This window comes from Mytilus galloprovincialis, chromosome 9 (assembly GCF_965363235.1).
Source record: "Mytilus galloprovincialis chromosome 9, xbMytGall1.hap1.1, whole genome shotgun sequence".
Taxonomy (NCBI): Eukaryota; Metazoa; Mollusca; class Bivalvia; order Mytilida; family Mytilidae; genus Mytilus; species Mytilus galloprovincialis.
The window spans coordinates 77466315-77479071 of record NC_134846.1 but is presented as its reverse complement, the minus strand read 5'-3'; the positions used below and the strand labels follow the sequence as shown (position 1 = coordinate 77479071).

The 12757-nt window shown below is 30.0% G+C and overlaps 1 protein-coding gene across 1 annotated transcript in view; it reads left to right on the top strand.

Annotated features, from left to right (window-relative positions):
- LOC143046008 (DNA topoisomerase 3-alpha-like) overlaps positions 1–11390 on the top strand; it is a 28282-nt gene extending 16892 nt beyond the window's left edge. Inside the window, exons 19-31 of the mRNA XM_076218937.1 lie at positions 9–37; positions 495–553; positions 1031–1097; positions 1848–1935; positions 3682–3781; positions 4309–4382; positions 4967–5025; positions 5739–6194; positions 8677–8797; positions 9320–9418; positions 9857–9963; positions 10471–10629; positions 11294–11390. Of these exons, the coding sequence (XP_076075052.1) occupies positions 9–37; positions 495–553; positions 1031–1097; positions 1848–1935; positions 3682–3781; positions 4309–4382; positions 4967–5025; positions 5739–6194; positions 8677–8797; positions 9320–9418; positions 9857–9963; positions 10471–10629; positions 11294–11325 (1450 nt within the window). The 3' untranslated portion in view covers positions 11326–11390. The remainder of the gene's footprint in view (positions 1–8; positions 38–494; positions 554–1030; positions 1098–1847; positions 1936–3681; positions 3782–4308; positions 4383–4966; positions 5026–5738; positions 6195–8676; positions 8798–9319; positions 9419–9856; positions 9964–10470; positions 10630–11293) is intronic.
- Positions 11391–12757: the final 1367 nt, after the last annotated feature.

Sequence of the window (12757 nt, the reverse complement as noted above, 5' to 3'; positions counted from 1 at the left end):
TTTTTCAGGATTTGTGAAGGAAAGAAGAATAACACTGGTATGATAAACAAGAATCTTAATTGAAAGTGAATTTATTAAGGTGGAATTCAATTGGTCATATATATGGAGTCTGTCTTAATGGATATTTAACTGAGATTATTTGTCTGCATTATAGAATACATCTACAAACATAACAATGAAGACTATGTAAACAAGGACTTGGTTGATGGTAGACCTTTTATTTATGCCCCTGCAGTAGGCAACAGGGGCATTCAGTGTTACACTTGACTTTCAGATCTTCCATTTGTTTGTTTAAATTGTTGTAAAGCTTGAGCAGGGGCAGTTTTGTCCTCACACATTCTTTTTTATTTTGATAATTGTATGATATGTAGACAAATTTAACAAAAAAGAAATGGTGTTGACAAATTCTATAGAAATTACAGATCTACAAAATTCTAAATTCTATTATAGGAAATGAGAAATCTCTTAGTTGAAAAATTTATTTTTATTTACAGATGTTTTACAGCAGCAGGTAGCAAAATACAAAGAAGTGTTTGTGGAAGCCTGTAAGCAGGTATATTAATCTGATTTTTATTTCATTTATTATGCTGTTTTATTAATATTTTTATTTATTCTATTTAAGAAATTTTCCATTGATCTAAAAGACTGATAATTTCCTTTCTCAGCCCAGTAGAGTGATATGAAAAATTATCGCTTGAAACTAAAGGTGCATGTGCCTTTTGTCAACGAAATTAACAACGTATAGGTAAAATAGCAATGAACAGGTTATCATTGGTGGTCATCTCAACTCGATTGCTTTTCTCACTTTCGCCATACTGTCTCAAGCGAGAAAATTAATTTCGTTGAGATGATCAATGATAATCTCCAAGCATGAGGAATTTATGCTCGAAAAAATATATTGATATTTCTTGTGGCAATGTTTTTTAAGATTAGAACAATTATTGAAATTTTAAATTCGTAGAAAACAGTTTTAGAAATTATAATTTTCTTTGAAGATTATTTCTAGTGTAGGTATTTTTGTTTATTCAAGGCCATCAAATTAGATACAGCATTGTCAACATATTTGGGTGAAGCTAAGGATTTGCCTGTTGAAGATGGTAATTTATTTACGTTAGTCCTATCACATTATTTTTTTGATCATATAAAAGTGATTTGAGTGGAGGATGTGTGACCTAAATATTTTTATGCCCCACCTACGATAGTAGAGGGGCATTATGTTTTCTGGTCTGTGGCTCCGTTCGTTCTTTCGTTCGTTCGTCCGTCCGTTCGTCCGTCCGTCCCGCTTCAGGTTAAAGTTTTTGGTCGAGGTAGTTTTTGATGAAGTTGAAGTCCAATCAACTTGAAACTTAGTATATATGTTCCTTATTATATGATCTTTCTAATTTTAATGTCTAATTAGAGTTCTGACCCCAATTTCACGGTCCACTGAACATAGAAAATGACAGTGCGAGTGGGGCATCCGTGTACTGGGGACACATTCTTGTTCAATATTAATAAAATGATAAAAAAAAAAAAAAAAAAAGAATTTTATGATTGTCAACTTGTGAAAAAAAAAAATATTTTCATTGACTTTTTTATTTGTAAAATTTGATGAATTCCATCTCAAAGGACTTGATTCTACCAAAGCAGTAATCAAAAATCATAGTCCAATAAAAACAGAAAACCATGGCAAAAAAACAGTCAACAAAAACAAAACACTGCAAGTTATTTTCACTGATAACAATTTAAAAATAGAATATAACATTAAACATGTTAAAAGTTAATATGAATATTGATATCTGTTATGAAAATAAAGTTAGCCTTCAATAGAAATGAAGCTGTTATTAAATGTTTTCTTGCCTTTTTAGTACTGAATATTATGGCCTCTTTACCTGTGAAGAAATGTCCAAATTGTGGTCAAGATATGACATTGAAAACAAAGAAAGATGGAAAAGGGTGAGGATTTGAAATATTTAAAATGAAAAATGTGACTAAAGATGATAATTGAAAATAGTTATACTGAATCAGTGTCATTTTATATTATCTTGATAATGTGGCACTATTTAATTAAGGGATAAATAGATAGATTTGTAAGAACAAGCAAGCAACAGTCCATAGAACTATTAACTATTAATCCTGCTCTAAATTTTACATCTTTTAAGAATGTTAATTTTACAGAAAAGTATTTGTTATTTTACCTGTTTCAGACATTACACAGGTTGTATGTCTTATCCTGTACATGTTAAAGAATTTGTTGATTCTCCTGTTTCAGACAATACACAGGTTGTATGGGTTATCCTATACATGTTGAATAATTTGTTGATTCTCCTGTTTCAGACATTACACAGGTTGTATGGGTTATCCTGTACATGTTGAATAATTTGTTGATTCTCCTGTTTCAGACATTACACAGGTTGTATGGGTTATCCTGTACATGTTGAATAATTTGTTGATTCTCCTGTTTCAGACATTACACAGGTTGTATGGGTTATCCTGTACATGTTGAAGTATTTGTTATTTCTCCTGTTTCAGACATTACACAGGTTGTATGGGTTATCCTATACATGTTAAAGAATTTGTTGATTCTCCTGTTTCAGACATTACACAGGTTGTATGGGTTATCCTATACATGTTGAATAATTTGTTGATTCTCCTGTTTCAGACATTACACAGGTTGTATGGGTTATCCTATACATGTTGAAGTATTTGTTATTTCTCCTATTTCAGACATTACACAGGTTGTATGGGTTATCCTGTACATGTTGAAGTATTTGTTATTTCTCCTGTTTCAGACATTACACAGGTTGTATGGGTTATCCTGTACATGTTAAAGAATTTGTTGATTCTCCTGTTTCAGACATTACACAGGTTGTATGGGTTATCCTGTACATGTTGAATAATTTGTTGATTCTCCTGTTTCAGACATTACACAGGTTGTATGGGTTATCCTGTACATGTTGAATAATTTGTTGATTCTCCTGTTTCAGACATTACACAGGTTGTATGGGTTATCCTGTACATGTTGAAGTATTTGTTATTTCTCCTGTTTCAGACATTACACAGGTTGTATGGGTTATCCTATACATGTTAAAGAATTTGTTGATTCTCCTGTTTCAGACATTACACAGGTTGTATGGGTTATCCTATACATGTTGAATAATTTGTTGATTCTCCTGTTTCAGACATTACACAGGTTGTATGGGTTATCCTATACATGTTGAAGTATTTGTTATTTCTCCTATTTCAGACATTACACAGGTTGTATGGGTTATCCTGTACATGTTGAAGTATTTGTTATTTCTCCTGTTTCAGACATTACACAGGTTGTATGGGTTATCCTGTACATGTTAAAGAATTTGTTGATTCTCCTGTTTCAGACATTACACAGGTTGTATGGGTTATCCTATACATGTTGAAGTATTTGTTATTTCTCCTGTTTCAGACATTACATAGGTTGGTTGGGTTAATCTTTACATGTTGAAGTATTTGTTATTTCTCCTGTTTCAGACATTACACAGGTTGTATGTCTTATCCTATACATGTTGAAGTATTTATTGATTCTCCTGTTTCAGACATTACATAGGTTGTATGGGTTATCCTATACATGTTGAAGTATTTGTTGATTCTCCTGTTTCAGATATTACATAGGTTGTATGGGTTATCCTGTACATGTTAAAGTATTTGTTAATTCTCCTGTTTCAGACATTACATAGGTTGTATGGGTTATCCTGGATGTAAGAGTGCTATATGGTTACCTGACTTTGTACTAGAAGCAACAGTAGAAGACACAGTTTGTCAGAGGGTTTGTTCATTGTATATTTTATAAAACTACTTTGTTTATATAATGGTATACATACTCATATTTAAAAAAGAATTATTACCATAAGATTTTCATTTGCTTGTTATTTTTATATAAAATATTAAGATGAGAATTCACAATGTTTAACTGGGTTTATAAACCAGAAAGAGTACTTTTCAAATCACAGTTTACAATTTTCTAAAGGTTGCGATAATGAAAGATAATCAAGAGATTTGATAAGAAGCCATTTTGAAAACAATTTTTCGAAATGATTTTAACATGTTGATTCACAAGTCATTTTTCATTTCATCTGCATAATGATTGAATCAATCCAATCATAACAGAAAAAAAATATTTTGTATTTTTTAGAACTATGGGCTATGACTGTATTTTGTCACAGCAAATATATTACAGAGCTTTAACAAAAAAAGTTAAAATTTATAGCTACATATGAACAACATATTTGTTTTATACCTGTTGGATTTTATACACACTTGTGTAAAGATTTTCATTTACTGTTTCCTTTGTAGTGTTTACCGAATGAAGTAAAGAATATCAAGTTTAAGTTTAAAAGAGGATCAGTTCCTCCAATGGTTCCAACAGAGTAAGTTGTATAGTCAGAAAGTGGATTGTCACTTGTCTAAAAAAAAAATAAACAAGAAAATACTATATCAACACATTCAAATATTACCATATTTTTGTTACATGTAATTTTATATTAAAAACTTATATTTTGTTTTTATTTTGAACATTCTGGACAGTAGTTAATCAGAAATGTTTTTGTAGAATATCCATTAAAAGACTTTTTAAAAAATCCTCATTTCATTTTTATTTGAAAGCATACAAGCTTGCAATCATACCACATCTTCTTATATATATATAAGCAGAAATGATGCCAAATAGGATTTATTATCTCTCTGAAATTCTCTAAAACTTCATAGCCAATCTTCATCTTTTATATCAAAACTGCTCTCAGGAGACAAGTTATATTTTCTCACATATAATCTTTTTTAGCCAGTCATTGAAATTCATCTACTTTTTTATAGTCAAATATACACGGGGTGCTGTGTTTGAATTGATGGATCTATTTAATAGCAATTACTGTAAAAATTGTAATGATTATTGAAAAAAAATCCTTTCTCAGGATTTTGTATCTTGTCTACAAAACTGTTGTTCTATATTTTGTAGGTATACTGGTTGTATAGGAGGATGTGATGAAATGTTAAACGAAGCACTAAATTTATCAGGTGAAATTTATTGACATTTTCTTAGTAAGGGATTACTTGTAATTTTTCTTTACTCATACAAATTAATAATCTGTTCCACTTGATCTAACTCCTTTTTGGGGTTTTTTCTTTGAAATTTTCACCCCATATCTAATTCCTCATTTTTAACTAACCAATCGTGTGCATTCAGTTTCAATAAATATTACAAAGGAATTAAAAAGGTTAAAAAATAATTACTCCCCTACCTTTATAACATTCAAGGACTAGGGGATTAAAATCATTCACAGAATGCAACCCCTGAATTTCTTTATAATCTATCAATCAAGACAATTTTAAAGACGATATATATATATATAATGGTCTTCTTTAAACAACTAAGGTAAAAGAAAAAGAAAAAAAATGTGACAAAAGCAGTCACTTTGATTCAATGACCAAGTTTTATGATTAAAAGGTGATGTAAGGTAACATCAATGAAAACCTCATCTATAATTTTATCCTGAAACCATACTGTTCAAACGTAACAAAGTGTTGCTCTTCTGTGCTGAACTGGAATCATGTATTGTGTAGTTCAGCACTAAAGGAACAGTAGAAATTAAGTTCAAAAATTGTTTGATTAGATATCCAGCAATTCTTTAAATAAAACTGATTTTTATCACAATGTTTTGTAAATGAATGATCATCTGAAAAGTTTTAATATAGTTTTTTGTTTTATACCAGTTTTATTTTTCATACAGCAAATCGACCAGTACGACCATCAAATGTTTCAACACAAAGACCTAGTAACAATACTTCACTGAATACATCTATACCAGATAGTGGATATGGTAGTTCAGGACCTTCTCGTTCATTTTCTACCCAGAGTTCATCACTTCAAACACAAAATTCTTATCAAAGAAACACAAATCAAAGACAACCATTTCAACAGAATAATAGTCCCTTTCAAAGAGGACAAAATCAGAACAAAAATGATAGTTCTTCTGTGCCTAATAGATTCAGTAGCCCATCAATTAATAATCCCAGAGGAAGTGAAAATCAAAATAGGGGAGATAACCCACGAGTGCCTCTCCTGCCAGTACAGCCATTTAACAGAAGTGCTGCCGGTGGACAGTCTGATGGTTCTAATTCTGTTGTATGTAATTGTGGTGAAGATGGTGTTTTATTAACAGTCAGAAAAGAGGGGCCAAATACAGGTATGTTATATCATATAATGTATCATATGAGAATTCTTGGCAAAATTGCTCTACATTTATTTTTTGAAAAGTACACATTGAAAGTAGGATATGTTGAAGAGTGAAAGCACATTGAATGATAATTAGGTAAAATATCAACCATCTTAGTGTAAACTTAGAAAACTATTAACAGCATTTTTTGTCTTGTTTGCAATGCAGTTGCAGAATTCAGGACATGGAGATGCTAACCCTATAGGGATGGATAGTGTAAACCATTTGTATCAAGCTTCACATGTCAGATGGTAGAAGACATTTCAGTCTTTCATTTATCCATTGTCCTTGACCTCATTTTCATGGTTCAGCAAATGTTTAAATAATCTATGTGTAATTTTCCAAAGAGGGTTGACCTAATTTCATGATGGAAGTTAATTTTTTTATCAGGTTCGTTTCAAGATTTTATAAGCAGTAGGTAAACTATTTTATAAGCAGTAGGTAAACTATTTCATAAGCAGTAGGTAAACTATTTTATAAGCAGTAGGTAAACTATTTTATAAGCAGTAGGTAAACTATTTTATAAGCAGTAGGTAAACTATATAGATTTTATAAGCAGTAGGTAAACTATATAGATTTTATAAGCAGTAGGTAAACTATATAGATTTTATAAGCAGTAAGTAAACTATTTTATAAGCAGTAGGTAAACTTTATAGATTTTATAAGCAGTAGGTAAACTATTTTATAAACAGTAGGTAAACTATATAGATTTTATAAGCAGTAGGTAAACTATGTAGATTTTATAAGCAGTAGGTTAACTATTTTATAAGCAGTAGGTAAACTATATAGATTTTATAAGCAGTAGGTAAACTATTTTATAAGCAGTAGGTAAACTATTTTATAAGCAGTAGGTAAACTATTTCATAAGCAGTAGGTAAACTATATAGATTTTATAAGCAGTAGGTAAACTATTTCATAAGCAGTAGGTAAACTATATAGATTTTATAAGCAGTAGGTAAACTTTATAGATTTTATAAGCAGTAGGTAAACTATTTAGATTTTATAAGCAGTAGGTAAACTATATAGATTTTATAAGCAGTAGGTAAACTAAATAGATTTTATAAGCAGTAGGTAAACTATTTAATAAGCAGTAGGTAAATTATATAGATTTTATAAGCAGTAGGTAAACTTTATAGATTTTATAAGCAGTAGGTAAACTATATAGATTTTATAAGCAGTAGGTAAACTATATAGATTTTATAAGCAGTAGGTAAACTATTTTATAAGCAGTAGGTAAACTATTTATAAGCAGTAGGTTAACTATATAGATTTTATAAGCAGTAGGTAAACTATTTTATAAGCAGTAGGTAAACTATATAGATTTTATAAGCAGTAGGTAAACTTTATAGATTTTATAAGCAGTAGGTAAACTATATAGATTTTATAAGCAGTAGGTAAACTATATAGATTTTATAAGCAGTAGGTAAACTATTTAGATTTTATAAGCAGTAGGTAAACTATATAGATTTTATAAGCAGTAGGTAAACTATATAGATTTTATAAGCAGTAGGTAAACTATTTTATAAGCAGTAGGTAAATTATATAGATTTTATAAACAGTAGGTAAACTTTATAGATTTTATAAGCAGTAGGTAAACTATATAGATTTTATAAGCAGTAGGTAAACTATATAGATTTTATAAGCAGTAGGTAAACTATTTTATAAGCAGTAGGTAAATTATATAGATTTTATAAGCAGTAGGTAAACTTTATAGATTTTATAAGCAGTAGGTAAACTATATAGATTTTATAAGCAGTAGGTAAACTATATAGATTTTATAAGCAGTAGGTAAACTATATAGATTTTATAAGCAGTAGGTAAACTATTTTATAAGCAGTAGGTAAACTATTTATAAGCAGTAGGTTAACTATATAGATTTTATAAGCAGTAGGTAAACTATTTTATAAGCAGTAGGTAAACTATATAGACTTTATAAGCAGTAGGTAAACTATATAGATTTTATAAGCAGTAGGTAAACTTTATAGATTTTATAAGCAGTAGGTAAACTATATAGATTTTATAAGCAGTAGGTAAACTATATAGATTTTATAAGCAGTAGGTAAACTTTATTTGAAGAAAGAAATAATTATAGGGGGTGGCAGTTATCTTTTTCAGGGATTATTAGTTTAAGTGATATTTCATAGGTAAATTCATGGATGATCAAGAAATCAAGGAAGGCATTTCAGCATGCACACTGATATTTATCTTCTAAATTTAAAAAAAGGTTTATTTAAAAAGGCATTTTAATGAAACCTTAAAAAAGATAATAAGATTAAAATGAGAAAATCTTGCAAGTACATGAAAAAGTGTTTGAAATATAATGACAGACCCTTAGAATATTTCACTACATGATATGGGCATATAATTGAACTTCTTGCATTGAACATGCTCTGAACTCATAGAAAGCAGCCTTGTCATTACTTTAATTCTGAAATATTTTAATTCATTACAGGAAGACAGTTTTATAAATGTGGTGGTTCTAAGTGTCAATTTTTCCTTTGGGCTGATGAGGCTAGAAATGATACCCCTGGCTCAAGTAGTGGGTATGGAGGAAGGGGAGGTAATTCATATAGGTAAGAGATTTTAATAAATTTTCTTGCATTATAAGATTTTTTAATGTATGTCTTATTCTGGATCCATAACATTTGACTATTGCACTTGAATGTTATATAAAATCTGTATTGATAATGTGAATTTTTAGATTAATAGATTAAATGAAGTTATTCAGATGTTCACAAGACATAAGTATCTCGTATGTCAGTATTTATATTTTTGAATTGTGTCTTACACATTTTCTTTTGGTAATAAAAAACCTCATTTTGAGATCTTATCATTGATATTCAGATATGAGCCACAGACTAACCCATTATATATTTTGCCTATATTAACATCTTATAAGACATTATCCATCAAAACTTCTCTTTGGGTAAAACCTTGGCAATATATAAAGATTGAAAAAAAACCCATGTAAATATGAATTTCCAAATTGAGAGAAATACTAATCAAATTAAACATAATCAAAGGCAAAATTTTACTGGACTGGTCAATATTTTCATGAATCTTGTGAAGTACTGTTCATATTTTTTTCTCCTCAGAGGAAATGATTCAGGTTTTTCATCAGCACAAAGAAGTTATCCTCCTACAACAAACGATAGTGGCGATCCTTGTTGTAAATGTGGCAATCCTGGCAAAAGGTAAATAAAGCAACCTTCTAAGTTCTCATTAAATTTACATTAACTGAAAATACTTTGAATTTAGAAAATTTTGTAATGTTTGTATTTGTATTTGGTAAAATATACATGTGATGGGTGTCTCAAAATTAAAAATTGTATTAAATAATTATATTTTGGTTGCAGTATCTTTAGGCAACTTTTCCTGAAGTAGTAACAATTAATCTCACATTTTGTCCTTAATCAACAATTGCAATAATGAATGCACTCAAAATTTACTGAACTTACAGTAACATATTTAAGATGTAAATTTTCTCTGAAGGATGAAATGTCATTCAACTATTTATACATGTTTATATTGCTTGATAATATTTTTTGCATCTGTCATTTTTTTATGCAATATTATTGTATGAATTGTTACTCTATTTTGCAATATTGACATATTAATCATGACTTTTTTAGTTTAACAGTCCAGAAAGAGGGACCAAACAAAGGGAAACAATTCTTTGGCTGTTCTAAACCTAGAGGGGAAGGATGTAACTTTTTTCAATGGGCAGATGAAAATTCAGGTGATAATCTTATTTTGTCACCAAAAGGTGGAACCACTGTTCATTTTTCAGAAAACTATCATAAAGTTTGCAGAATTCTGCAAAAAAATCAGATTTTTACTGAATTTCCCTTCATTATCATGTTAAAATAATGTCACTTATGACACGATTGGTGAAAATATGTTTTAAAGGATATTATTTGGACATTTTAACATATGTTTTAATCAAGCTTTCTCTACATTTTCATAGGGGAAAAAAATCAGATTTTTTTAGGTCCAAAATAATGAGTTAGTGAACCAGCTCCTTTGGTGTTGATGGCAGATATTTAGTTCTTTCTATATCTATATTTCACATCTTTTATAGACAGTAAGACTCTGGATGATTTAGTGCTTGGCATATTTTTACATAGACATATGTCTATTGTTGCCTTTTAAATGTCTTTTTGTTAATTTTGTTTTTTGATTGCTGTCTCTTTAACAGATTACTCACATTTCCATTTATTTATACTGATATCATTTTATTCCACAGGTACCAGTGGAAACTGGGGGAGTGGTGGAGGGGGAGGTAATGATGGATGGGGTGCAGGGAGTAATAGAGGAGGAGGGGTAAAGAAACGAGGAGCAAGTTCTACTTCCAATGAACCAGGTGCTAAGAGAGCCAGGAAATGTGGACTGTGTGGTGTGGAAGGTGAGTTGTTAATTGTCATGATAATGAATTACAGTATTAGAACAGTGTCATTTGCTTTGATAAAAGTATTTAAATTTTAACTGTATGAAAAATATAGTAAAAAAAAATAAAGAATTTAAAATATTTAACCAGAAAGGGTCAACTTTCTACCATGCTTAACATTGTCCGGACTAGGGTTTAGGAAGTTGGTTTGTAAGTGAGTTCTATTTCTTTTTATGTTCCTTTTATTGGCATTATGTTTTCTGGTTTGTGCGTCCGCTCGTCTGTCCGTTCGGATGTTTGTCCATCCGTCTGTCCTGCTTCAGGTTAAAGTTTTTAATGAAGTTGAAGACCAATCAACTTGAAGCTTCGTACACATGTACCTTATTATATGATCTTTCTAATTTTAATGTCAAATTAGAGTTTTTACCCCAATTTCTCAGTCCACTGAACATAGAAAATGATAATGCGATTGGGGCATCCTTGTACTATGGACACATTCTTGTCTATTTTTAGTTTTCCTCAATAGAGTTGAGAGAGATTATTTGAGTACTCTTGGCATGTGTATAATGTATATTTTCGGTATTATTTCTTATCCCTGTTATGACACTACATTGATAAAAAAAAAAATCTGATACAAGATAGTACAACATTATGATTATCCTGTTATTTTTTCTATTTTTAGGACATACAAAGAAGACCTGTCCACACAAATAGAACAATGACTGTGATAGAAGACAATTTGTTTTATTATTGTTTTTATATAAAATCATAACACCTCATGCTTTGTTATTCCTATTTATATACACTGGAGTATACAGTGTTCCATGATTGAAGTTCAGATTCAACTAACTTGTCTTGTATTAAGAAAGAAAGTAAGAAAATATCAAGGAGATGATAAAAAATTATGGAGGTTATTGTTTAAATAAAATGTTGAATATACAAACAGCAGTCAACAAAACACATAAAAACCAGAGAGGGACAACCAAAAACCCAATTAAAAAAATGGAGAATAATAAAGTACCAGGCATATGAACATAAAACATGTATAACACAAAAAATGGTACAGCACAAACTTAACAACGACATGTAGAATACTAGGGACCACTGGTGTGTAAGCAGATCATGCTCCACTTACCGCACATATCATATCGCTCATTAAAAGTCCAAAACTAGTAAAAAGTCATTAACATGGAAAGCAGGCCAGGATTGTGACTAACATAAGGGACCATTTTAAAGGACATCTGTGACTAGACATTCTGAAACCATCAATCATAGATTGTGTGCATAAAAAATTTTAAGATATCAATTCAACTTTGACCATACGTGGGGTGAAAACCATTTTGTAGCTTCCTTGTAAGCAGAAACTGTCCATCAAGTAAATACTGATAGGAACACAAGCTGTGGAACAGCCTATATAATCCATGTGGGTGCTATTCCACAATATAACTACATACAAATGGAATGTTCATGATGGGGAAAATTGAAGTTTTGTCTTTAGTTGTGTAAGTTTAAAAGTTGAGACCAAAGCCCTTGAAGCTTCTGTGGATTTCAAGGTCAAGGACACAGATCTATCTGTATTTGCAGTATCCTATATTTAAAGTTTTATCCATAAGATGCCATTAACATAGTCATCAAATTTTTAATCAATGATTGATGATTGCATTAAAACAAATACCTGTAATTTATACATAAATTTGTATAAGTAAAATTATACTTTTTTTTTTTATTGTTTGTACACATTCATGTTTTCTGATTTAATTGATGAGTATTTACTAATATACACTCATTTATATGAAACTCAAACAATGTGTGATTTTATACAAAAGGCTTTTAAGTTTCTCTGGGATATAGAGTTTTTGACCAGTCCATCAGTCATTCCCTAAGTCATTTTGTTTCCAACTGCTAAATCAAATATTTTTTATCAGAGTACAACCAAGCTTTGATATATTTTTACACACCGGTATAAGGATGGATAGATACCTGTTAATATTAAAAGGTTAATTCATCAAAGGTCAAGTTACTAGAAATAGGTGGTAATTTGTTAAAAAAGTGATTTCCAGATGCTGACTCTATTGAGTGATAGAAGAATGCAGTTGTACTTGGTTTATTCAAGTTGGATATATGGTTAAATAGTATTAGAGGGAGA